The sequence below is a fragment of the Pholis gunnellus genome, assembly GCF_910591455.1.
Source record: "Pholis gunnellus genome assembly, chromosome: 17".
Taxonomy (NCBI): Eukaryota; Metazoa; Chordata; class Actinopteri; order Perciformes; family Pholidae; genus Pholis; species Pholis gunnellus.
This window is the reverse complement of record NC_136544.1, coordinates 10,715,037-10,740,449: the sequence shown is the minus strand read 5'-3', so window position 1 is coordinate 10,740,449 and position 25,413 is coordinate 10,715,037. Positions and strand designations below refer to the sequence as shown.

Below are 25,413 nucleotides of genomic sequence, written 5' to 3'. Positions count from 1 at the left end.
CGTGTGTTCTGCGACCTGCCCCACCGACCTGTGTTTCAGAAGCGGAGGGCTCGCGGGCGCCACCCGCGAAAATCGCGAGATCCCGCGATAATCTGAAACAACCACGGATTTATAAAGAGAACAACAAACACATATGAGGTTACTTTACCTGTCCGACGTTGAATTGCTGTTGATTTGGTCATATGTCCCTGTTTTTTTAGATTGTTAAAGCTTAGATATTTAATCTTCAATATTTGCGGTCAAAGCAAAATATAAGAAGAAGAAGAGAAGTGTAGAAGAAGAGTAACGGAACTACACGCATGAACAAGACCCGTGGGCTCTCGCACGCCCCCTTCATTGAGGCAGAGGTACTGTTTGCCTCCCCTCTGTGCTTCTTCACTGCAGGTTAATGTCAGATCAGCAAGACTAAATATGTTCTACACATACGTGAAATACATGACCTATTCTATGGAAAAAAGGGACATATAATACAAGTGTCAACAAATATTACAGTTGTGACAAACAATGAGAAAGCAAAAGGCACGCGCTCAACCCAGTTTGTTAGGGATTGCGCAATCTGAGTTGAGGCACAGCTTGTCGCTGCCTCACCTTGCGTGTCTCCTCTCTGTTTGAACAAGACATGAGCAAATTCAGCGATTTTGACTACAAAAATGCTTAAAATGATTGAAATCATACATAAATTACATTTATAGCACAGATCAGTTGAGAAATATTATTTATTTTATTTTATCATTTGTTTTTTACTTTTCATGATGACAGGTGAGGCTCTGCCTCCCCTGACCGCACGTCCCTGTTATGAACCCTTTCCGTAAATCAGCTGATTTAGTCTAAGGGAATTACCCACAAATCATTGCAATGTGACGTTAAACACGGGGTAACCAGTGGACGCATGGAGACGTAAACAAAGAGGACGGATCACGTGTGTGCAGCCTGTCATAATACATTTACTCAGAAACATTAAGGGTTAAAAATAAAACAAAAAATAAAAATGAAATTAGAAGATATTTATTTATTTATTCATCAAATATTTGATTTTGTCATTGAAGCTGTTTTGACAAAAATGAGTAAATAGATTATATAAAATTACCTCTCATCTTGTAAGGAAAGAGCCTGGAAGACGTTAAAGTCAGGGAGTACAAAGTATAAAATAAATACCTACAATTATACATCGTATTTTTTGTTGTTTTCATGGTAAACGTGATATGTTGCAGCAAAGTGCTGTCCCATTCCTATTTTCACCATCTCAAGCCCTCACAGTCTCTCACACTCAATCACTTACCAGGTGACGTCAATTAGTGTTTAGGGGGGACATTGGGATTTGGCCTTTGTGATCTGAGAATGTAGGCGTGGCCATGTTAACAAACAAATATTAAAGAGAGACTTTCTGCAAGAGCTGAGACAGAGAATTGCAAACTAATGCAGAGGAGATGGCAGCTCAACCAGTCAGCGTGCTTATCACAGGATCCAACAGAGGCCTGGGCCTGGAAATGGTTAGGCGAATGGTTGAGGGCACCTTTACAGTAGGAAAGCTGTTCGCCTGCTGCAGGGAACCAGAGGAACCCGGGGCTGAGGTGAGTCTTTACATCCTCTTTGACTCATTGTGCTCTTCTACAGAACAGAAAAATACATCAGAAAAAGGTTCGCAAACTACAATATTGCATGACTTACAAGAAGCAAGAATCCTGCATAGATGAAAGCGTGGTGGAAGAGGTATTCAGATCTTTTGTTTCAGTAGAAGAAGCAAAAGTGTAAAAATAAAGCAAAACTCCTATTACTATCAAATTGCCAAAAGTATTCATGCAAAATTGATTCTTTTCTGAATATAGTGAGTGATTCATTAATCTGTGCATGACTTTATTTCTGCAGTTGGTAAAGCTGGCGCTGACTTTAATGACTTTTATACTGTTTGATAGTTCAACCTATTATAATACATAATTATGTATTGGTTGATTTAGGTTTTGTATTCATTTAAATCTGCACAGTAACGAGTAGCTGAAGTTAGCAAATACATGTGGTGGCGTATAGAAAAATGGTAAAGTATCTCAGAACAGTACTCGAGTAAATGTATTTCATTATACTTCACGGTTATTTGTTTTTATGCTTTTTTTTTCATGCTGAATGACCTATTTTCAAGAAACAAGATTTGAAGTGGTGCCTTTGAGTGATTCTTTGTGAAAACTTTTTTTGCAGATTAAATTGACTGACTTGTCTTCTCTGTATGTTTTTAAGGCCTTGCAAGCACTGGCAAAACTGCATCCTGACGTCATTGTTGTCCTCCGTCTGGGTACAAGCTCTCTTGTGTTACATTGGGTTGAACCCTCCGTCCTGCTCCCATGTTGTCCTGGCACGCACTGGCCTCGACTCTATGAACAGCTCACGGCTCTGATATTTATCTGACTGTCTGCTATTGACCACCTCTGATGCTCCACTTTCTTTCTCTCTCTGTCAGATGTCACTAAACCTTGTAGCATTAAACACTGTGCGCAGCAGGTGGGCTCTGTGGTTGGGACGGGGGGTCTCAACCTGCTGATTAACAACGCATCCATGCTGGTTAAAGCCACCTTGCAGGAAACCAGTACTGAAGACATGCTTAACAGCTTCAGCACCAACGTCATTGGCCCTATGAACGTAATTAAAGTAAGGGAGAGGAAGACCTGACACACAGAACTCAAACACTGTTCAAGTTTCCTCTTGCTGACTTTCTTGCTGGTGGTCATCATTTAGGAGTTCCTGCCTCACCTTCGTGCAGCAGTGAAGGCCAGTGGGATGCCAGGGATGTCCAGCAGGAAAGCAGCCGTCGTCAACATCTCCTCATTTCTGGGTTCAATGGAAACTGTACAACAGTCATATAGCCTATTCCCTGCCGTCTCCTACCGCGTCAGCAAAGTGAGTGACAACCTGTTAACACTGTGACCTGCTACTCAAAGGCTTCATCTTACATTTAAGTGCAGCTGTTCACCCATCACCTCAATTGCTTCATCCATGCCCCATCTTCTCTCTTCAGGCAGGTTTGAATATGCTGACACTGTGTGCTAAAGAGGAGCTACAGAAGGATGAGATCCTGTTTTCTCTGATGCACCCTGGCTGGGTGCGTACTGAAATGGGTGGAGCGGAGGTGAGTTGGCAAACAATTTTGAGGAAGCTCTGAATGACACTTTACTTTATTAAAGCTCAACATTAACATCATGCCATATGATTTCATATTTCACCCTCATTTTTGAGTGTTCGTGTAAAGAATGGTGCAATCTCTACTACAGTGTTGTTCTTTTGTTCAATCAATGCATTCCACGGATGAAAACTAGGCAGTTCTCATGGTGACAGATTGTTTTACAAAGAAGCTTCATTCATATAAGATGCTGCTCAATATTAGCAATCATAAATATGACAGAATCAGATTCATAAAATGTATTCATTTTAAAGATTCATCCTACACAGCACAGGCTTGTTTTATTCATGCGTTTCACTTCTTTAAAGTTCATTTTAAGCTCAACAGATGTCCTGCATGCTTTCAATTTCCAACATAGAATGACATCAAAATAAGATATGGATCAGATATGAAAGTTTCCCAGCCGGTCAGAATGAAAATGGCCGACTTTTTTTTTTTGAACAGATTTTAACCACTTGTAGAGTCCATAACTGGTTTGTGAGTAGAAACATTAGATTCTTAACTCAGCTGTGTGAGCCTTTGTGTTAACTGTGTTTCCGACCACCAGGGAGAGGTCGATGCTCCGGAGAATGTGCAGTCGATGATCAGCATGCTGGCCTCCCTGACTGAGGAGCAGAACGGAGCCTTCCTGACCTATTACGACAGTACCATCCCCTGGTAGCTTTAACGCAACCGCTTCATAAACTGCAGTCAATCACTAAATTAAAGTGAAATAAACCAATACTTGTGCTCATTACTTTGCCTACATCATGCTCATTTTTCACATAAGCATGCACTTAGATGAGTTGATACACTCTTTGGTGATTTCTTGAATTTGAGTTGTGGGATCTGTGCGCTGTGAGAAGAATCACACACAAGAATCTATCAATACTGAACCTCTAGAAAGCTTAATCTGGTATACAGGCCAGGTGCAGAAGATAATTAAGCTGTTACCTTTTCTTTGTGAAATTCTGAAATCAAGAGGGACAAGGGAGTATTACAAACTGTTTGCATGGTTAGATGAATTCAGAGAAACTTTTACAAAACAGTTACCTTAAGGAAGAGAGCATTACTGGAAGCGATCTCATTCTCAATGGCTATGACGGCGTGCGAGAAGGTGAGGATACCTCTGGTGATGCTCTCGGACTTCTTCCTCAGCAGCTCCTTCTTCTCCTCGTCCTCCTGCTGCAGGGCAGCCAGTCGGGCCGTCTCTTCCTTCTGCAGAAACTCCCGCAGCTGCTCAAGCTCCTCTTCTTGTTTCCTATAAAAGTTTAAATATATTATTCTTATGCTAGCTATGGTAAAGTTTACTATATAATGGGGCTTCTTTAGTTTTGAATTTATCAAACATTAAGATTTAAAAAACAGAACTTGTGTCTTTAAGACCCAATCAGAGAACTTGTACCCAAAAGGCAAAGAGGGTGTTTGTTTTTTTATAACACTTCGGCCGACATGTTTACAAAAAAGTCATATTTCTGACTTTGCACAGAAGGGAGGTCCGGAAGAACTACTGTTCTTAATTTCACTGCAGTGAAATTCTGACAAAGGGGAACGGCCCCTCAGCAGGGCTGGAGAAATCGAAGAACTACTCTCACAGTGCTTGAGAGGGCCTTGTGGGTCAGGAAGGTGACACCAGCAGTTAGTTGATTCTGCTTGACATGAAACTTCCTGTATACACTGTTGGGTAAGTTTGTGTGGACAACATGGAGAGTGTGTCAGAAGTCAGTTCACTGGACCGTTCTGTTCAACATCACTCCTTTGCTCTTTGTGTTGCTTTGCTCTATTGTTCTCTGAGCTTTAAAGAAGCCAGATGAATGACATTCCACTTCATCTTGTACATTTGAACACACCTTTGGCACCGTTACCATTTGCTTATATTTTTAAATGCGTTTTGTTTTCCTTCTGGGAGTGTCTTTCTTCCATGCCAAGGCGAGATCCTTTCAGTACGTGAGCTCTAGACATTCCTGACTTAGTGAGTCACTTACTTTTTGTATGGGGGCTGTTGGATAGTATACACACTCTTTGTGAACTGAGAATGTAGGCGTGGCCAGGCTAACGACCAAATATAAAACAGAGGCTTTCTGCAAGAGCTCAGACGGAGAATTGCAAACTAATGAAGAGGAGATGGCAGCTCAAGCAGTCAGCGTGCTTATCACAGGAGCCAACAGAGGCCTGGGCCTGGAAATGGTTAAGCAAATGGTTGAGGGCTCCTTTACAGTAGGAAAGCTGTTCGCCTGCTGCAGGGAACCAGGTGGACCCGGGGCTGAGGTGAGTCTTGTAGTGGTTTTTTTTCCCTCGATGATCAGATTCTTTATTTTATTTTTAATTTATTGGTTTATTTGATATGGGATGGTGCACATTAATAAAAACATTGCTGTAAATTTGCCAGAGTTAGCCAAGAGGCTATTTTTCATCTGTAGTTCCAAGGCAGATGTTACAAAGTCAACCTAAAAACTGAATATAAGTAATATAAATCATAAATAAAGTATACATTTACAAAGTTATGCAATATATACCCTTTACAAAGTCTGCAGAAACAATGAAATAAGAATATTAATAGAAGTAGTATCATCATTTAGGAGACTCTTACATTGTGAAGTACTAATGCAACACAGAGGCTCTCAAATCAACACATACAAAGCCAATAAAATGAGGGATAACTATATTAAATAGAAACATGGACTACAGACAAGATTAAGCTGCATTGTTAGACACTAGAAAACATCCATGTCAGAAGCCCAAAACACAAAAGCATGCAGAGTATGTGAAATATATATGTCAGTCTGAGCTAAACAACAATAAAACGCATTCAAGCAGGTCTTTGACTTCATGTCTCATGTTAAAACTCAATACCTAACTGCTGGCTCAGTAACTGTTATCTGGCTCCTGGTGAGACACCACAGGATCTCACTATGGAACTCAGCAACAAACACCCGCAGAACACAAGAGAGATTGGATTTTCTTTAGTTCACGCAGATCTTTTTGCATCACAAATACAAGTAAACCGAGCTGTCTGGAGTCAACTAACTTCACAATAGCACCGTACATTACTTTATACCTCCATTCTGCCCTCTGAACTTTCACTGAGACAAGGTGTACCTCGGACATAACAGAGGGGTTTTTGATTAACCACAGTCTCCTTCCAAACTCGTCTTGTCCTGATTTCGCCTCTGGCAGCACGTCATAGTGACCAGCGCTTGCTTTCCCCTCCGTTGGACAACCTGCATTACTTATTTATCTGCTTCACCCCCCTTCTATCTTCACCCGGGCTCCCAGCCCGCTATACTAGACTCCTTGTCTCTTCCTAATCAACTTTGCACTACCTGCGTGTCAACAATGGATACAAAGCTGAGGCGGCCTAAAGAGCACAAACACCCTGCATCAGTGACGTGAATTACATATGACGATGATACGGGCCAATATCACAGTATGGATGTGAATATACATGGATACATTTGATTGATTTTACACAAATACAATTTTCTCCCACAGTCTTTACTTCCTCTTTGACTCATTGTGCTCTTCAACATACAACAGAACAGAAAAATAAATCTGAAAAAGGTTTGCAAACCACAATGTTGCGTGAGTTAGAAGAAGCAAGAGTCCTGCGTCGATGAAAGCAGTGGTGGAAGACGTATTCAGATATTTTGCTTCAAAAGAAGCAAAAGTGTAAAAATAAAGCGAAACTCCTATTTCTATCAAAACTTGCCAAAAGTATTCATGCAGAATGGATTTTTTCTGAATAATATAGTGAGTGATTCATTAATCTGTGCATGACTTTATTTCTGCAGTTGGTAAAGCTGGCGCTGACTTTAATGACTTTTATACTGTTTGATAGTTCAACCTATTATAATACATAATTATGTATTGGTTGATTTAGGTTTTGTACTCATTTAAATCTGCACAGTAACGAGTAGCTGAAGTTAGCAAATACATGTGGTGGCGTATAGAAAAATGGTAAAGTATCTCAGAACAGTACTCGACTAAATGTATTTCATTATACTTCACTGTTATTTGTTTTTATGCTTTTTTCATGCTGAATGACCTATTTTCAAGAAGCAAGATTTGAAGTGGTGCCTTTGAGTGATTCTTTGTCAAAACACTTTTTTTTTGCAGATTAAATTGACTAACTTGTCTTCTCTGTATATTTGAAGGCTTTGCAAACACTGGCAAAGAAGCATCCTGACGTCATCGTTGTCGTCCGTCTGGGTACAAGCTCTCTCTTGTGTTACATTGGGTTGAACCCTCCGTCCTGCTCCCATGTTGTCCTGGCACGCACTGGCCTCGACTCTATGAACAGCTCACGGCTCTGATATTTATCTGACTGTCTGCTATTGACCACCTCTGATGCTCCACTTTCTTTCTCTCTCTGTCAGATGTCACTGACCTTTGTAGCATTAAACACTGTGCGAAGCAGGTGGGCTCTGTGGTTGGGACGGGGGGTCTCAACCTGCTGATTAACAACGCAGGCATGCTGGTTAAAGCCACCTTGCAGGAAACCAGTACTGAAGACATGCAGAACAGCTTCAACACCAACGTCATTGGCCCTATGAACGTCATTAAAGTAAGGGAGAGGAAGACCTGACACAGAACTCAAACACTGTTCAAGTTTCCTCTTGCTGACGTTCTTGCTGGTGGTCATCATTTAGGAGTTCCTGCCTCACCTTCGTGCAGCAGTGAAGGCCAGTGGGATGCCAGGGATGTCCAGCAGGAAAGCAGCCGTCGTCAGCATCGCCTCATTTCTGGCTTCAATGGAAACTGTAAAACAGTCATATGTCCACATGCCTGGCGTCTCCTACCGCGTCAGCAAAGTGAGTGACAACCTGTTAACACTGTGACCTGCTACTCAAAGGCTTCATCTTACATTTAAGTGCAGCTGTTCACCCATCACCTCAATTGCTTCATCTCTGCCCCATCTTCTCTCTTCAGGCAGGTTTGAATATGCTGACACTGTGTGCTGCAGAGGAGCTGAAGACGGATGAGATCCTGTTTTCTCTGATACACCCTGGCTGGGTGCGCACTGACATGGGTGGAGCGGAGGTGAGTGAGCAAGAAACAATGTCGAGGAAGCTCTGAATGACACTTTACTTTATTAAAGCTTAATATTAACATCACGCCATATGATTTCATATTTCACCCCCACTTTTGAGTGTTGACAGATTGTTTTACAAAATAGCTTCATTCACATTTCAAGATTTTGAAGAGTTTACACACTGATGCGTCTAATATCTGATACCACACTGAGCAAGCAAAACAATACCAAAGACGTCACACAAAGCTGAATTATCAAGTGAAACAGATACCTGGATGAGAAAGACTTAATGCTGCTCAATATTAGCAATCATAAATATGACAGAATCCGATTCATAAAACGTATTCATTTTAAAGATTCATCCTACACAGCACAGGCTTGTTTTATTCATGTGTTTCATTTCTTTAAAGTTCATTTTAAGCCTTTAAAGAAATTGGCAACATCTTATGGTCCCTCGAGTGAACCCACATGATTACAGATGTCCTGCATGCTTTCACTTGCCAACATAGAGTGACGTCAAAATAATATATGGATCAGATATGAAAGTTTCCCAGCCGGTCAGAATGAAAATGGCCGATTGAGTATGTTTTTTTTTAACAAAAGATTTGAACCACTTATAGGTAGAGTCCATAACTGGTCTGCGAGTAGAAACATTCGATTCTTAACTCAGAGGAGAGATGACCTGTGTTAGCCTTTGTGTTAACTGTGTGTTTCCGACCACCAGGGGGAGATCGATGCTCCGGAGAGTGTGAAGGGGATGCTCAGTGTGATGGCCTCCCTGACTGAGGAGCAGAACGGAGCCTTCCTGACCTATCAGGGCAGTACCCTCCCCTGGTAGCTTTAAAGCAACCACTTTATAAACTGCAGTCAATCACTAAATTAAAGTGAAATAAACCAATACTTGTGCTCATTCCTTTGCCTACATCATGCTCATTTTACACATAAGCATGCACTTAGATGAGTTGATACACTCTTTGGTGATTTCTTGAATTTGAAATACACTTTGAGTTTTCTTTTGTTGTTTTTTTAAATCACCATGAGGCACTGTTCCACACAGCCACCTTGGCGGGGCAGATCTTAAGCGGGTTGTGGTTGTTCCCGTTGATGTTGGCTCCAGGGCAGAAGAAGGGGTACATCTTCTCAGTGAAGAAGTCGGTAAAGGCGTAGATGGGCGTCATACTGACAGGGTTGGTGAAGGTCACCTCTCCGGCGTCGTAGTCCAGCTGCACCCTGACTCGGGTCAGCCCACCTTGAGGATGCAGCGGGGTGCTGGGCCTCGTCATGGCCGAGTACTCGCCCTCGTAGTGCGAGATCATCCAAAACCCGCCCTCGGGACACCCAGAAATCCGGCCTTTCCTGTCGATGGACTCCTTGACCACTCCGAGCATCCAGTCCGCCTTGTCGCCCACCTCCACCTCCCAGGCGTGGCGGCCCGAAGTAAAGCCCTCTGAGCCGAGCAGGAACACAAAGTGGCCAAAACGTTCAGGATTGTCTGGGAGCTTCTGGAGGCATCCGCTGTTGGTGACACAGGTCAGGTCTGGAGAGAGGGACAACCAGGAGTAGGCAGTGTTTGGGTCCAAGCTGATGGGTGCTGAAAGGGAAAGAAACAAAAAACAGACGGTGATTGTGTTGAAATTTTAATTAAATTTAAATGATACTAAACGTGCCACCAAATGTTCTTACTGTACTGAACCAGCTCCGCCATCTTCTCCCACACATGGTACTTGAGGGAACTGACGTGCTTGGCCACATTTATAAGAGCTCCCGACACTTGTTCTGGATCAGTCTGTGGGATCTGTGCTCTGTTAGAAGAATCACACACAGGAATCTATCAATACTGAACCTCTAGAAAGCTTAATCTGGTATACAGGCCAGGTGCAGAAGATAATTAAGCTGTTACCTTTTCTTTGTGTTGGTATAATTCTGAAATCAAGAGGGACAAGGGAGTATTACAAACTGTTTGCATGGTTAGATGAATTCAGAGAAACTTTTACAAAACAGTTACCTTAAGGAAGAGAGCATTACTGGAAGCGATCTCATTCTCAATGGCTATGACGGCGTGCGAGAAGGTGAGGATACCTCTGGTGATGCTCTCGGACTTCTTCCTCAGCAGCTCCTTCTTCTCCTCGTCCTCCTGCTGCAGGGCAGCCAGTCGGGCCGTCTCTTCCTTCTGCAGAAACTCCCGCAGCTGCTCAAACTCCTCTCTCATCTGCTTTTCTGTGGCCTGAGTCTGGTTCTATCACACACAGAAGTAAGGCTCAAGAAATACAGCGAATGTACAGCGATGTGACTGATAGAGTCAACTAGTTTTATCTCACCTTATGTGAGCCTCTGTTTATCTACATCTCTAATAAATAACTACCTTTAGTTAGATTTAACTTGCCTATGTGCATCTTGTTTCCTATAAAAGTGTAATATATATTATACCTGTGCTAGCTATGGTAAAATATACTATATCGTAAGGCTTCTTTAGTTCTGAATTTATCAAACAATCCTGATTTAGAACTTGTGTCTTTAAGACCTGGAAAAAGTGTGGTATTTAAAACTACTCGGCTGACATGTGTACACACTAACAGTCAACTTCAGTCACAGTCATGTCAGCGGGTATGCTGGTCCTCTCGGGTGTATTGATACCTTGATGTGCACAGTTGTGTCATCACACTCCTGCTTGGCTTCATACAGGCCACGCAGGTGTTTCTTCAGAGGAATCAGATCTTCCTTCAGCTCTGCCTGAAGGGGGGGAAAAAACAAATGTTTCTGACTTTGCACAGAAGGGAGGTCAGGAAAAAAAACTACTGTTCACTGCAGTGAAATCTGACAAAGGTGATTACAATGCTTAAACCCTTCAGTGAGTTTCCGCCAATGATTGGAAGCATGTAGTCCTTTTTAAAAAAACATTACAAACTGCAGCTAAACATGAACACATTACCTTAAAGTCCTGCGCTCCCTCCTCCAAAGGACACACTCTGTGTCCCTGATGCTTCTTGGAGGTGTGACACACACAGCAGAGGGCTTCAAAGTCGTCCAGACAGAAGAGCTTGAGAACTTCCCCGTGTGTGACGCACTTCACCTCCACCATCCCTTCTTGCTCCCCCGCCCCGCCGGCTCCTTCCCCTGCTCCGGCTGTGGCCGTCCTGCGGTCCTGCTCCCTCAGGAAGCTGTCGGCCACGTTCTTCAGCGCCAGGCTGACCGTGGGCTCCGTCAGCGAGCACTTCCTCCTGCAGACGGGACACTCGCGTCTGGCCTTCTTCTTGTTCCAGAACTGCTGCAGGCAGGATCGGCAGAAGCTGTGGCTGCACTTGAGCACCACGGGGTCCTTGAAGATGTCACAGCAGACGGGACAAGACAGCTCCTCCTCCAGCACGGAGCCCGAGCGCGAGGATACGGCCCGCGGTCGAAGGGCTGAAGCTACCTTGGGACTCTGGAAGAAGGAAAGTATTCCGGGCTGGGATGACGCACGTGGGCGCAACGCCATGGCTGGTTCCTGTTGGGCAGGGAGGCTGTTTTTACAGCTGCAAGGAAGAAGTGCTCCTCTCTGAATGCAGCCAAAGAGTAATCTGGACACTGTTTATGAGCAACCACGGTTAGACATCAACAGGGACTCGAGGAACAGGTTTACTTGACTTGTAGTAAATAAAGGACACGTAACCACCCCTCTTCTCTCAGCCACAACAGAAACAGGGCAGTCTCAAGCGGAGTCAAAAGCGCATGTTTTCTTTAAACATGAATGTTGCTGAACGTGCTCTTTTTTTTTTTTTTGTTAGTGAAAAGAACAACATGCGTATAAGTTATGATGGTTGGACACAAGTGATTTTAGTAAACAGAACTCAAAACTACATTTATAATCTACGGTATTTAGTGTTGAACCGGGACAAAGGCCTGGAGGTGACCCCGCTGCGCGTGGCCAGCATGATCAAGTTCACTAAGGTGTATCTTATTACATTACCTCTTAGGACCTGCTGACACGCCAAGTGATTTCTAGTTAAATGTCATATATATTTCAGGAGGACACCGGTTAGAAGAAGCAAACACACCCCGGGGGAGCTTTGTGTGAATGTTGGAAAAAAAAACAACACCACAGCTTAGTCTCTCCTCTTTAGACAGCACAAAAAGCAGCCAACAGTGTTCGATAATCTGATCTATACGCACATGTTTTACACACCATACCAGAGCTTAGGAATGACCAAACAGAAGGAGAAACTGCCATGTCGATGTTATTATTGCATTATAATTGGACATTGACAACAGTGTAATACAAAGCCATCAAAATAACGTGTTCTTCTCAGTGTTACAGTGTTCTAGCATCAGTTTCATTACATGTAGATATCCATCACCTCTGAAGAATGAAACAAGACTACAAAATAGCTTCATACATTTGGATATACTGAAAAAGGTTAACAGCAAAACGTTTAAGACATGTGTTTACCTACGCTGAGTAGTGGGTGCAGCATTGCCTGTTTTTTCTCTCTCTTTGAACAACACAAGTCAACACGAGATGGAAGTAGTTTGGTATCATTCTGCTCCAATGACAGGATACTTTACTTTGCAGCACCATGCGCCAGAATTCATACATCAAACTAAAACGTATAAAATGCACGAAATGAGAAGAAATGAAGGCATTTTGTTCTCAACGGATTCCTTTTTACACACTTACTCCATCTCGTTACTCTCTTCTTTAATACTGCCTTCTGTAATGCTTCAAAATAAAAGTAGTTGCAACACAAGATCAAATTCTTCAGCCATTACACAAACCCTGTTTTAAAATAGACTTCACATCACTTTATATAAAAACACTAGCTGTAAAAAAAAAGAAGAAAAAAAAAGTCGACAAACCGAGAACCACTCTGCTCCTCATCCTCACCTTCAAAAAAAAAGGTAAATTAACACAGATTTTCTCTAACACTGTCAAATGTATGAACGTTAACCTCATTACAGCGTGGAGTGTTTTAAAGGTGAATAAACACCACTGATCTTTTAGTCAGCAAGCTACATGTTACTATGAGTTTTGCAAATACTAGTTTTTTTTTTTACCCCAAAAAAAAAAAAAAGGACATAAAACCAGCATAATTCCTTATGAAGATAAAAACATAACAGCACATGCTTGTAAAACTGATCCATAACAGTAACAGCGAGTGGTTCAGGACGTCTCTGGGACTCAGGGAGGCCGATGCCTTGTTTTGTGCAGTAACTGTGCCACTCACCAGGTGACGTACAGTGCGATCTCTGTTCACGCAACACAGTGCAATGTGGAAAAATCACATTTTTTTTTTTTTTGCCAAGTATCAAAGATCTACTTTTTGTTGTCTCTCATCACTCCCATATTAGAGACTTGTGCTCCGCTTGTTCCACTGCCAACAACTACAACAATGACATGCAGGTTCACGTGAGGCGGTCAAAGGGAAAGCTCATCAGCGTGCTCGTAGTTTCTGGAAAAAGCCCGGAAGACAAATAAAAGCACTTGGGAAGTCATCACGAGTCATCTTCTTCTCCCATTAACTGCCGTTGTCCTCTTTGTCTAGGCAGAGGCTCCCAAAAAAGGATAAGACTCTAAATTAAAAAATAGTAGGAGTATACACTGGAATAAAAACAAACTCATGACGGTAGTGTTGTGTTTTCTAGTAGTGCTGAATGTTGTGGGTGCTCTGCTCCGACAGCGTCAGAGGTTACACTCGCCCGACCTTCGCATCGCCGATGGCTCCCCAGACGTCAAAAACAAATTCGTCTGGGAAGGCAAAGTCCCCGAGGGTTTGATCTAAAGCCTCTGCAAACTCATCCGGGTTCTTCTTGTCCTTTCCCAGCTCCACCATGGTAGCCGCTGAGGAGACGGAGAAAGGGCAGAGAAGATGTAGTGAACATGAAAACAGCCACAAGTTTTAATTCTGACGCCTGTGGAGCCAACATTCATACACTTACCCAGCTCGCTGTCTCTGATGCCCATGTAGCTCTCAAGCAGGTCATCCACCTTCTCAATTGCCTTTTCCTCAAACGCAGAGGGCTGGAGTGAAAAAAGATTCAATGAGAAGACTCGGGCAACACAACAGGATTAAGCTTTCTAAACAATACAGTCAGCCATTATCAGTCCACAGGTGTTATAAAAACACTCACCAGCTCCTCCACTGTAGCAGGACCTTTAGAGCGCAGCCGCAGAGTTCCTCTGCCGGTCCCCAGCTGAACCCCCGAGGCCGACCTGGACCCTCCGGACCGCTGGCTGATCATATCTACGCAGAATGATAAAACAGAGATCCCTAAGCACTTTGTTGAGGAGCATGTGTGGCTGTTCATACAACATCTGCGATGGAACATCAGACAACTTCTCCCAAACCCACCAAAGGCCTTGAGGGGCTCCACCAGCTTGATGACGAACTCCTTCCCTTTGGGCAGCTCCTTCAGCATCTTGGCCACCTCGTAGTGTCGACACCCAATCAGGCGTTGGCCGTTGATCGACTCGATCATATCACCCACGCTGATGACCTGGATCTGGTGAATGACGCTCCCCTCGCGGATTCGCTGAAAACAGCAAAACTCAGATAAATAATCCGCTCTCCAGCTCGTCACGCTATCCCTCCATGTTACTATTTCTCACCTTGATGAAAGCGTAGCCAGCTCCGTTATCAGTGATCGTCAACCCTAGTGCATCCTCCCCTTTATACACCTCTATTTCCTTTCGCTGGCCTTTGATGTGGGCAAAAATAAAGTCCTCTAGTCCAATCTGTCCTCCCAACAGTTTATCCATGTCCACCTTGTGAGTGTTCAGTGTGCAAAACATAACCTGTGGAGGGACACAACAAACAGGAAGGATTTACAACAATGCCTTCTCCCCCTGATAAACTCAAGCAAACCTAATTATCCTCACAATCAGCAGTGACTCACCTCGGCCGGCGGTATCCCGAAGGCCTCGCCAATCTTGGCATAGAGCTCCCGCACGTTGCTGAACCCCTCTATGCGGCCCGTGGGGCTGCCGTGGGCGAGCTGAGTGTGGAAGATGAGGCGAGGTCGCATGCTGCTGGGCGGAGGAGGCAGACCTTCAGAGGCGGCACCTTCGCCCAGCCCAACAACACCTCCATCTAGGCCATCCATACCCGGCACATTGAGACCTGCGCGGATGGGCTCCGCTTCCTCGTTCTCGACCAACGGGGACGCCTTCTTCCTTCTTCCCAAACCCAGAGGCATAGTAGTGCTACAGGGGGAGCAGAGGGAGGAGGCTGCTGAGGTGGGAGGTTTACGCTATGATCAGACCAACATACACCTCTGTTCAGCCAAATTAGCTGCAGGTCTGTTGGATGTTTATGTCACAGTAATAGTGTGGTCCTCCAGACCAGCTTGAAAGCTGTCTCAACCAGGCCCCTGAATGGATATAGAAGTCCACACATCAGAGCAGTTTACATAGCTGGATCTGTCACGTCCAGCAGCCTGCAGTGGGTGGTCCTCAACTGGAAAACAGAGACAGAAATCCTCTCATTTTCATGCATTTAACAAAGTAGTGTAAACATGCTGTCATTACTTCCCCTCGAAATAGTAATACCATTATAATGTTGGTTTCTATTAGCACTGGCTAATTATACCTTAGCTTGGACAGTCAGGACAACAAATAGAGCTAATGTTAGCTGCTAGTGAGGCAAATTTTCCACACATCTTCAAGCACTGACAACTCTCACGTAGCTAGCAGCCTAGCCTGTCACTTCTACAAACGGCAGCTATAAACCAGTGACTAGTTAATCCCTAAATTACACGCGTGGCGGTTTCTGGCGTGGTTGAGTAGCTGAGATGAGAGAGCTAGTTAGCTAGCTTTACTATTTTCCTCTAAATGTGAACAGTAGGGAGTAAACATGGCAGGCCGGGTCATTCTTACCAGGGAGCAGGAGTTTTAGCCAACTGTCGTTAGCTCGTCCTGCTAGCTTAGCCTGCTAACGGTACTGCTGTGAGTTGTCCAAAATAATTAAAATTAAAAACGTTTTGCTTTGCAAACTGAGAAAGTCCAGTATGTGTTGCTGCTCTGCTCCTGACAGGTTGGCTCAGATTGTAACAAGTACCGAGCCTGTGAACGCTCTGCTGTAGGTTTAGCTTTAGCCCAGCAGGGGTGGAACAATGACGCCTTCAGGTTCCCTCGTAAAGCCAACCGTTCCCAATTGAGCGACTGTTCCAACGTCGTAAATATGACTTGGCCAACAACTCTGAACTTGATTAGAGGCATTTTAGATATCATCTGTACTACGTGCTTCAGCACAAAAGAGGGGGTGAATACGAGGCATGTCTGGGTAGTTTTAGGGCACTTTTGTATGCGTGTGTTTGTGTGAGAGGTGGCTCAGGTGTTGCGTGAAAGTCACAAATCCTATATTTTCATTAGAGACATGAACGTGTCTGCTTTAGTGCTTTATAGAGTCTTGTTTTAGTTTGTCTTGTTTATCTTGTTTTAGTAGTAGTAGTAGTACTAGTGGTAGCAGTACTAGTGGTAGTAGTCGTAGTAGAAATAGTAGTAGTAGTGAATATACACTGCCCTCTGGTAGTCTCGATGCATAACTACACTGCTGTCTACTGTAAAAGTCTTATTATGAAGGTTGTAACCGGAGGTCTTGCTATACCGGCAACGGAGACAGTTCGCCTTCAAAGTAAAGGTCGCGCGTTTTCAAACGTGTTTGCTTCTGGGATGAATTTAACTGAAAGCTAAATTAAATAAATAAAAAAAATTGCCTGAATAATCAACATAATATATAATTGTTATAAAGTCGTATTTCTGCCAATTCCCCACAACTGATTGTGAATAAACTGCAAACTGGCTCAAACACTGGAATTATCTGCATGTGATTCATGCAGATAATTAATTAAGGCTACTTTTTTGGGTGAATATTATAGGCTATAGTGTTGACACGTGTGATGAGCCTGACAGTAGAAGAAGTTGATTTAACTTGAACTCTTTAAAGAGCGTTAGTTGTGGGTTATTAATTGTTGTTATAAAGTTATAAACCATGACTAGGGGTCCCTCTCAATACACATAAGAAAACTAGCTCCTACCCCAACTGCTTTGGCTGTGAATAACGTTTACCACTGCTTTTTGAAGAGTGACAGCAGTTGTTCCGGCTATGCACCGGTATGACTTTGTGAAAAATTCACATCATACGGGAAATTAAAACCAGTATACCGCCCAGCACTATCCTGAGGGCGGGTTTTGGATGATTTTGCACTGCGAGGGCGAGTACTCGGCCATGACGAGGCCCAGCACCCCGCTGCATCCTCAAGGTGATCTGACCTGAGTCAGGGTGCAGCTGGACTACGACGCCGGAGAGGTGACCTTCTCCAACCCTGTCAGCATGACGCCCATCTACGCCTTTACCGACTTCTTCACTGAGAAGATGTACCCCTTCTTCTGCCCTGGAGCCAACATCAACGGGAACAACCACAACCCGCTTAAGATCTGCCCCGCCAAGGTGGCTGTGTGGAACAGTGCCTCATGGTGATTTAAAAAAACAACAAAAGAAAACTCAAAGCGTATTTCAAATTCAAGAAATCACCAAAGAGTGTATCAACTCATCTAAGTGCATGCTTATGTGTAAAATGAGCATGATGTAGGCAAAGTAATGAGCACAAGTATTGGTTTATTTCACTTTAATTTAGTGATTGACTGCAGTTTATGAAGTGGTTGCTTTAAAGCTACCAGGGGAGGGTACTGCCCTGGTAGGTCAGGAAGGCTCCGTTCTGCTCCTCAGTCAGGGAGGCCATCACACTGAGCATCCCCTTCACACTCTCCGGAGCATCGATCTCCCCCTGGTGGTCGGAAACACACAGTTAACACAAAGGCTAACACAGGTCATCTCTCCTCTGAGTTAAGAATCGAATGTTTCTACTCGCAGACCAGTTATGGACTCTACCTATAAGTGGTTCAAATCTTTTGTTAAAAAAAAACATACTCAATCGGCCATTTTCATTCTGACCGGCTGGGAAACTTTCATATCTGATCCATATCTTATTTTGATGTCACTCTATGTTGGCAAGTGAAAGCATGCAGGACATCTGTTAAGCTTAAAATGAATTTTAAAGAAGTGAAACGCATGAATAAAACAAGCCTGTGCTGTGTAGGATGAATCTTTAAAATGAATACGTTTTATGAATCGGATTCTGTCATATTTATGATTGCTAATATTGAGCAGCATCTTATTAAGTCTTTCTCATCCAGGTATCTGTTTCACTTGATAATTCAGCTTTGTGTGACGTCTTTGGTATTGTTTTGCTTGCTCAGTGTGGTATCAGATATTAGACGCATCAGTGTGTAAACTCTTCAAAATCTTGAAATGTGAATGAAGCTTCTTTGTAAAACAATCTGTCACCATGAGAACTGCTTAGTTTTCATCCTTGGAATGTATTGATTGAACAAAAAAACAACACTGTAGTAGAGATTGCACCATTCTTTACACGAACACTCAAAAGTGGGGGTGAAATATGAAATCATATGGCGTGATGTTAATGTTGAGCTTTAATAAAGTAAAGTGTCATTCAGAGCTTCCTCGACATTGTTTCTTGCTCACTCACCTCCTCTCCACCCATGTCAGTGCGCACCCAGCCAGGGTATATCAGAGAAAACAGGATCTCATCCGTCTTCAGCTCCTCTTTAGCACACAGTGTCAGCATATTCAAACCTGCCTGAAGAGAGAAGATGGGGCACGGATGAAGCAATTGAGGTGATGGGTAAACAGCTGCACTTAAATGTAAGATGAAGCCTTTGAGTAGCAGGTCACAGTGTTAACAGGTTGTCACTCACTTTGCTGACACGGTAGGAGACGGCAGAGAATAGGACATATGACTGTTTAACATTTTCCATTGAACCCAGAAATGAGGCGATGCTGACGACGGCTGCTTTCCTGCTGGACATCCCTGGCATCCCACTGGCCTTCGCTGCTGCACGAAGGTGAGGCAGGAACTCCTAAATGATGACCACCAGCAAGAAAGTCAGCAAGAGGAAACTTGAACAGTGTTTGAGTTCTGTGTCAGGTCTTCCTCTCCCTTACTTTAATTACGTTCATAGGGCCAATGACATTGGTGCTGAAGCTGTTCTGCATGTCTTCAGAACTGGTTTCCTGCAAGGTGGCTTTAACCAGCATGCCTGCGTTGTTAATCAGCAGGTTGAGACCCCCCGTCCCAACCACAGAGCCCACCTGCTGCGCACAGTGTTTAATGCTACAAAGGTCAGTGACATCTGACAGAGAGAGAAAGAAAGTGGAGCATCAGAGGTGGTCAATAGCAGATAGTCAGATAAATATCAGAGCCGTGAGCTGTTCATAGAGTCGAGGCCAGTGCGTGCCAGGACAACATGGGAGCAGGACGGAGGGTTCAACCCAATGTAACACAAGAGAGAGCTTGTACCCAGACGGACGACAACGATGACGTCAGGATGCTTCTTTGCCAGTGTTTGCAAGGCCTTAAAATATACAGAAAAGACAAGTTTGTAATTCAGCAGAGAATCCCACACACTGTTGATCACTTGCACTCCCCTTTATCCAGCGGTGGAAAGTTCAGCTGTCCTCGACCAAAGAAATTCTTAATCAAATAACATTTCAACTGCTCGATTAGTCAATTTAATCTGCAGATCTGTAAAACTGAGTTCATCCACAAAGAATCACACAAAAGCACCATGAAGTATAATGAAATGCACATACTCGAGTACTGTTCTGAGATACTTTACCATTTTTCTATACGCCACCACATTTATTGGCTAACTTCAGCACCTCATTACTTTGCAGATTTAAATGAATAGAAAACCTAAATCAACTAATACATAATTATGTATTAGATAGATAGATAGATAGATAGATAGATAGATAGATAGATAGATACTTCATTCATTCCCAGGGGGAAATGTGTTTGTTACAGCAGCAAAGATATACTTCAGCAAACGAAGTAACAGAGTAAAAATAAAATATGAAGTATGAAAAATGAAAAATGCACAATTTATACAATAAAATAACAGAGTAGAACATATTAAATATAAAGAAAATAACGATACAATAACAATAAAAATGCACGGTATATACAATGAAATAGAATAGTATTAAATTAACTAGGTAAACTAAACAGTAGTGCAAAGCTCAACCAACAGCAAACAACAACAGTGTAGCGGTGAGTGATCTGGCCTGAGGTGATTTGTTGTACATTCTTCAGTGTCCTCCTCTCCACCACCTGTTCCAGATTGTCTTGTTTGCAGCCAATAATGGAGCCGGCCTTCTTAACCAGTTTGTTTAGTCTGTTGGTGTCTCCGGCTCCAATGCTGCTCCCCCAGCAGACTACGGAGAAGTACAGACTGATAGAACATCTCCAACATCTTGCTGCACACGTTGAAGGATCGAAGTTTCCACAAGAAAAAGAGTCGACTCATCCCCTTCTTGTACACAGCGTTGATGTTGGCCTTCCAGTTCAGTCGATGGAGACATCCAGGAACGTGTACTCCTCCACCATGTCCACATCCACTCCCAGAACTCTCAGCTTTTGTGGCGCCGTCGTCTTCCTCCTGAAGTCGACCACCATCTCTCTGGTCTTGGCCACGTTCAGAAGCAGGTGATTTCTACCGGCCCACTCCACAAAGTCCTCCACTACTGCCCTGTACTCCTCCTCCCGTCCGTCCCTTATACACCCGACCACTGCAGAGTCATCAGAGAACTTCTGCAGATGGCAGGACCAATGCAATGTATTATAATAGTTTGAGCAATCAAACTGTATAAAAGTCTTTAAAGTTAGCGCCAGCTTTACCAACTGCAGAACTAAAGTCATGCACAGATTAATGAATCACTCACTATATTATTCAGAAAAAATCCATTCTGCATGAATACTTTTGGCAAGTTTTGATAGAAATAGGAGTTTCGCTTTATTTTTACACTTTTGCTTCTTTTGAAGCAAAATATCTGAATACGTCTTCCACCACTGCTTTCATCGACGCAGGACTCTTGCTTCTTCTAACTCACGCAACATTGTGGTTTGCAAACCTTTTTCTGATTTATTTTTCTGTTCTGTTGTATGTTGAAGAGCACAATGAGTCAAAGAGGAAGTAAAGACTGTGGGAGAAAATTGTATTTGTGTAAAATCAATCAAATGTATCCATGTATATTCACATCCATACTGTGATATTGGCCCGTATCATCGTCATATGTAATTCACGTCACTGAGGCAGGGTGTTTGTGCTCTTTAGGCCGCCTCAGCTTTGTATCCATTGTTGACACGCAGGTAGTGCAAAGTTGATTAGGAAGAGACAAGGAGTCTAGTATAGCGGGCTAGGAGCCCGGGTGAAGATAGAAGGGGGGTGAAGCAGATAAATAAGTAATGCAGGTTGTCCAACGGAGGGGAAAGCAAGCGCTGGTCACTATGACGTGCTGCCAGAGGCGAAATCAGGACAACACGAGTTTGGAAGGAGACTGTGGTTAATCAAAAACCCCTCTGTTATGTCCAAGGTACACCTTGTCTCAGTGAAAGTTCAGAGGGCAGAATGGAGGTATAAAGTAATGTACGGTGCTATTGTGAAGTTAGTTGACTACGGACAGCTCGGTTTACTTGTATTTGTGATGCAAAAAGATCTGCGTGAACTAAAGAAAATCCAATCTCTCTTGTGTTCTGCGGGTGTTTGTTACTGAGTTCCATAGTGAGATCCTGTGGTGTCTCACCAGGAGCCAGATAACAGTTACTGAGCCAGCAGTTAGGTATTGAGTTTTAACATGAGACATGAAGTCAAAGACCTGCTTGAATGTGTTTTATTGTTGTTTAGCTCAGACTGACATATATATTTCACATACTCTGCATGCTTTTGTGTTTTGGGCTTCTGACATGGATGTTTTCTAGTGTCTAACAATGCAGCTTAATCTTGTCTGTAGTCCATGTTTCTATTTAATATAGTTATCCCTCATTTTATTGGCTTTGTATGTGTTGATTTGAGAGCCTCTGTGTTGCATTAGTACTTCACAATGTAAGAGTCTCCTAAATGATGATACTACTTCTATTAATATTCTTATTTCATTGTTTCTGCAGACTTTGTAAAGGGTATATATTGCATAACTTTGTAAATGTATACTTTATTTATGATTTATATTACTTATATTCAGTTTTTAGGTTGACTTTGTAACATCTGCCTTGGAACTACAGATGAAAAATAGCCTCTTGGCTAACTCTGGCAAATGTACAGCAATGTTTTTATTAATGTGCACCATCCCATATCAAATAAACCAATAAATTAAAAATAAAATAAAGAATCTGATCATCAACGAGGGAAAAAAAACCCACTACAAGACTCACCTCAGCCCCGGGTCCACCTGGTTCCCTGCAGCAGGCGAACAGCTTTCCTACTGTAAAGGAGCCCTCAACCATTTGCTTAACCATTTCCAGGCCCAGGCCTCTGTTGGCTCCTGTGATAAGCACGCTGACTGCTTGAGCTGCCATCTCCTCTTCATTAGTTTGCAATTCTCCGTCTGAGCTCTTGCAGAAAGCATCTGTTCAATGTTTGGCCGTTAGCCTGGCCACACCCACATTCTCATCTCAAAAAAAGTGTGTATACTATCCAACAGCCCCAACACAAAAACTGGGTGACTCACTAGGTGACTCACTAAGTCAGGAATGTGTAGAGCTGAGAGAATGTCACCTTGCCATAAATTGGTGGAATCCCGTTCATGTTGGCTTTTTTAAAGCTCAGAGAACAATAGAGCAAAGCAACACAAAGAGCAAAGGACTGATGTCGAACATAAAGGTCCAGTGACCTGACTTCTAGTTAAAGACAAACTCTCCATGTTGTCCACACAAACTTACATTACATTACTTTAGCTGACACTTTTATCCAAAGCGACTTACAATTCAGATGCTATCATACCGTAGGCTGTATGCAATTTTGGGAGCAATTTTGGGGTTAAGTGACTTGCTCAAGGACACATCGACATGCAACCAGTGGCGCCGGTGTTTGAACCGCCAACCCTCTGATTGAAAGACAGCCCTGCGCTCCACTCAGCCACATATATAGGAAGTTTAATGTCAAGCAGAATCAACTAACTGCTGGTGTCACCTTCCTGACCCACAAGGCTCTCTCATGCACTGTGAGAGTCTAGGTCCAAATCAATAAAAAACTCGACTGGACACAACAAGCCGTCTTCGGGAAGGGACAGAGCAGACTGCTCTTCCTGAGGAGACTCTTTCAGCGTGCAACAGACTCCTACAGATCTTCTGCCAGTCTGAAGCATCCAGAGCACTGGTCCTTGCTTTGGGGGCAAGTCCGGCAGACTTCAGAGGCTGGTAATGGGGGCCAGCTCTGTGGTCCGGCTGGAACTGGAAGGTAGTGTCAGAGATATAACTCTTATTATTTTTCTACTTTCTCTATTTATCTGTAGTTATTTCTATCCTTGTGCTGCTATAGGAAAAATACAGATACGATGAGATAAGATAAAGGTTTGTGTAAAGCGGTGTTGTGTGGTCTTCGGTGAGCCATGGGGACATTACGCTCAAGGAATTAGAGCCATTTAGTGTGATACACAAGTATTGTGGCAAAAATAGCTCAGCAACGTGAACTTGCCGAAACCCGCAAAAAACCTACTGTGTCAGACAATCCAAAAAAAATGTGAAAATAGAAATAAAATAATGTGACTACTTGGATAGTTTTACGTATGACTACAATCGTCTGAAGAGACACTGGTTAAAGCGGCACAAATTGACACCACAAAGGCAACAAAGCAATGGCAAGCTGTAATGGCTGACTTTAATATATACATATTTGTATCTGTTATATTGGCACTAAAGCTACAGCAGTGGTGTTGGCAGGGTTGCAGGTGAGCATTCCAACCACATGGCTGACCCGTTTCTGTGTGAAACAGCACATTCAGACTTTCTGACAAAGGTTTTTCAGATTTTGGCAAATCCTTGGTAAACAAACAGCATAAATGTCCACCCTAACAGGTAATGTACTTTAATATAACAGATTAAAATCTCAGGTTCCATAAAACAACTGAAAATCTATTGAATAAGACTGATAAACGAGCAGAATGATCTCACTCTACAGGCACATTTTCACTTGATTTCAGAGAAATTATAATTTTTTTCTGTCTGAAAACCAAATTATATTATAGATTTTAATTAAATTCTTGAATAGCAAACTAATTACTTGTTAAAGTGGATATTTATTATGCAATAAATAAAGCAACTATATAATTGTCAAGTTTATAAATCGGCCCTGAAACAGAGCTGAATCAAAACCTCTCTGAAACCATTTCATTATAAGCTTCACAAAGGTAGTTATTGCAGGGCTATTGTACTGGATGGCGTTATGTCATGGTGTATGTTTCTGTTATTTTGTCTGCCCCTTGCATCTCTAACATGCATATCAGAAAAAGCAAGCTGGTGTCAGGACGGCTCACACTGACTGACAGAAGCAGAGAGGGCGGGACTTTAAAAACAAACAAAAAACAGGCAAACGGTAAACTCACAAACAGGTTTATTCTGAGAGAACTCGCATAACTGGAAACGGTAACGTACTTCTGACAGCAATGAGACTGAATGCCCTGCCCTGACGATGCATGCAGTCTGTCTAATTCTATCAATTCTTGAGACTGGTGCTCTTTGGATTCCTCCGCTGCTGGTGAGGGACAAACTAATGTGTGCGTTTGACTGTGAAAGCAACCGGTAAAAAGTTTAAAAAAAGGCTTTATGAAGACCAAAGAAAAAGGGATGTGTGCACTCTAGTGTCACTTTAAAATACGTCAAACAACATTAAGTCTGACAAAACACACCTACGACACAGAGAAGGACACAAAAATACACATTCCTTGACTTTCATTTGGCAGCAGAGTCCTTTCGCTGTCCTGATCAAATTGACAGTGTCTTGCTCTTGATCCATAAGCACACACACTCATTCACACACTTGCACATACGTACATTACACACACATACACACACACACACTGCACATACATGATGCAGTACGTAACATGCACATAGACAGATATAAATACGTACAGTTATTCATTAAATGCACTTCTGTGTCCGCAGCTCTCCGCTTTGAAAATAGAAAGGTGCATAAACAAAACATTCCCATCGTTACAGAAAGGGTCCATGCAACACCGGCACCGATCAGTTCACCCTGACTGAATGTGGAGGAAATATGAGGGCCATGTGCCACCTGGCTGCATCCCTTTCCATCCCACCATTTCTTGATATTTGAGTCTGTTGTTGTGTGTCCTCTCGCTGGCAGTGTTCTGACAGTATATTTGTCTTTTTCTTTTTTGTTTGTCTC

At 42.9% G+C, this 25,413-nt stretch overlaps 5 protein-coding genes across 5 annotated transcripts; 2 read left to right on the top strand and 3 right to left on the bottom strand.

The window, feature by feature from the left end:
- Positions 1 to 1,427: 1,427 nt before the first annotated feature.
- LOC306709224 (C-signal-like) lies at positions 1,428 to 3,827 on the top strand (the record flags this gene model as incomplete). The annotated part of the gene is made up of 6 exons (XM_079177291.1): positions 1,428 to 1,571; positions 2,230 to 2,284; positions 2,450 to 2,637; positions 2,725 to 2,886; positions 3,005 to 3,115; positions 3,714 to 3,827. The coding sequence occupies 6 exons, from the start codon at positions 1,428 to 1,430 to the stop codon at positions 3,825 to 3,827; spliced, it is 774 nt and encodes a 257-aa protein (XP_079033417.1).
- A 1,421-nt stretch (positions 3,828 to 5,248) lies between these two features.
- LOC306709517 (C-signal-like) lies at positions 5,249 to 9,077 on the top strand. Its single transcript, XM_079177696.1, has 6 exons — positions 5,249 to 5,413; positions 7,300 to 7,354; positions 7,522 to 7,709; positions 7,795 to 7,956; positions 8,075 to 8,185; positions 8,902 to 9,077. The coding sequence occupies exons 1-6, from the start codon at positions 5,270 to 5,272 to the stop codon at positions 9,013 to 9,015; spliced, it is 774 nt and encodes a 257-aa protein (XP_079033822.1). The 5' UTR covers positions 5,249 to 5,269; the 3' UTR covers positions 9,016 to 9,077.
- A 124-nt stretch (positions 9,078 to 9,201) lies between these two features.
- On the bottom strand, positions 9,202 to 11,652 carry LOC306709510 (E3 ubiquitin-protein ligase TRIM39-like; the record flags this gene model as incomplete). Its single annotated transcript, XM_079177688.1, has 6 exons — positions 9,202 to 9,768; positions 9,861 to 9,979; positions 10,078 to 10,100; positions 10,183 to 10,413; positions 10,812 to 10,907; positions 11,107 to 11,652. The coding sequence occupies 6 exons, from the start codon at positions 11,650 to 11,652 to the stop codon at positions 9,209 to 9,211; spliced, it is 1,575 nt and encodes a 524-aa protein (XP_079033814.1). The 3' UTR covers positions 9,202 to 9,208.
- A 642-nt stretch (positions 11,653 to 12,294) lies between these two features.
- gipc1 (GIPC PDZ domain containing family, member 1) lies at positions 12,295 to 16,233 on the bottom strand. Its single transcript, XM_079178322.1, has 7 exons — positions 16,027 to 16,233; positions 15,048 to 15,607; positions 14,761 to 14,946; positions 14,504 to 14,684; positions 14,283 to 14,395; positions 14,091 to 14,172; positions 12,295 to 13,992 (listed from the first exon to the last, which is right to left on the bottom strand). Exons 2-7 carry the CDS (start codon positions 15,345 to 15,347, stop codon positions 13,841 to 13,843), a joined length of 1,014 nt encoding a protein of 337 aa, XP_079034448.1. The 5' UTR covers positions 15,348 to 15,607; positions 16,027 to 16,233; the 3' UTR covers positions 12,295 to 13,840.
- A 1,534-nt stretch (positions 16,234 to 17,767) lies between these two features.
- Positions 17,768 to 22,599, bottom strand: LOC306709552 (C-signal-like). The gene is made up of 6 exons (XM_079177732.1): positions 22,440 to 22,599; positions 19,530 to 19,584; positions 19,175 to 19,362; positions 18,928 to 19,089; positions 18,699 to 18,809; positions 17,768 to 17,936 (listed from the first exon to the last, which is right to left on the bottom strand). The coding sequence occupies exons 1-6, from the start codon at positions 22,581 to 22,583 to the stop codon at positions 17,823 to 17,825; spliced, it is 774 nt and encodes a 257-aa protein (XP_079033858.1). The 5' UTR covers positions 22,584 to 22,599; the 3' UTR covers positions 17,768 to 17,822.
- Positions 22,600 to 25,413: the final 2,814 nt, after the last annotated feature.

Excerpts from the sequence above, each read along its gene's own strand:
- LOC306709517 (XM_079177696.1), top strand. The coding sequence starts at position 5,270 with ATGGCAGCTCAAGCAGTCAGCGTGCTTATCACAGGAGCCAACAGAGGC. Across the intron at positions 5,414-7,299 it reads CAGGTGGACCCGGGGCTGAG|GCTTTGCAAACACTGGCAAA; the intron begins GTGAGTCTTGTA and ends GTATATTTGAAG. Across the intron at positions 7,957-8,074 it reads TCTCCTACCGCGTCAGCAAA|GCAGGTTTGAATATGCTGAC; the intron begins GTGAGTGACAAC and ends TTCTCTCTTCAG.
- gipc1 (XM_079178322.1), bottom strand. The coding sequence starts at position 15,347 with ATGCCTCTGGGTTTGGGAAGAAGGAAGAAGGCGTCCCCGTTGGTCGAG. Across the intron at positions 14,685-14,760 it reads CTGGCTACGCTTTCATCAAG|CGAATCCGCGAGGGGAGCGT; the intron begins GTGAGAAATAGT and ends TGCTGTTTTCAG. Across the intron at positions 13,993-14,090 it reads CATCAGAGACAGCGAGCTGG|CGGCTACCATGGTGGAGCTG; the intron begins GTAAGTGTATGA and ends CCGTCTCCTCAG.
- LOC306709552 (XM_079177732.1), bottom strand. The coding sequence starts at position 22,583 with ATGGCAGCTCAAGCAGTCAGCGTGCTTATCACAGGAGCCAACAGAGGC. Across the intron at positions 19,090-19,174 it reads GCCCTATGAACGTAATTAAA|GAGTTCCTGCCTCACCTTCG; the intron begins GTAAGGGAGAGG and ends GTCATCATTTAG. Across the intron at positions 18,810-18,927 it reads TCTCCTACCGTGTCAGCAAA|GCAGGTTTGAATATGCTGAC; the intron begins GTGAGTGACAAC and ends TTCTCTCTTCAG.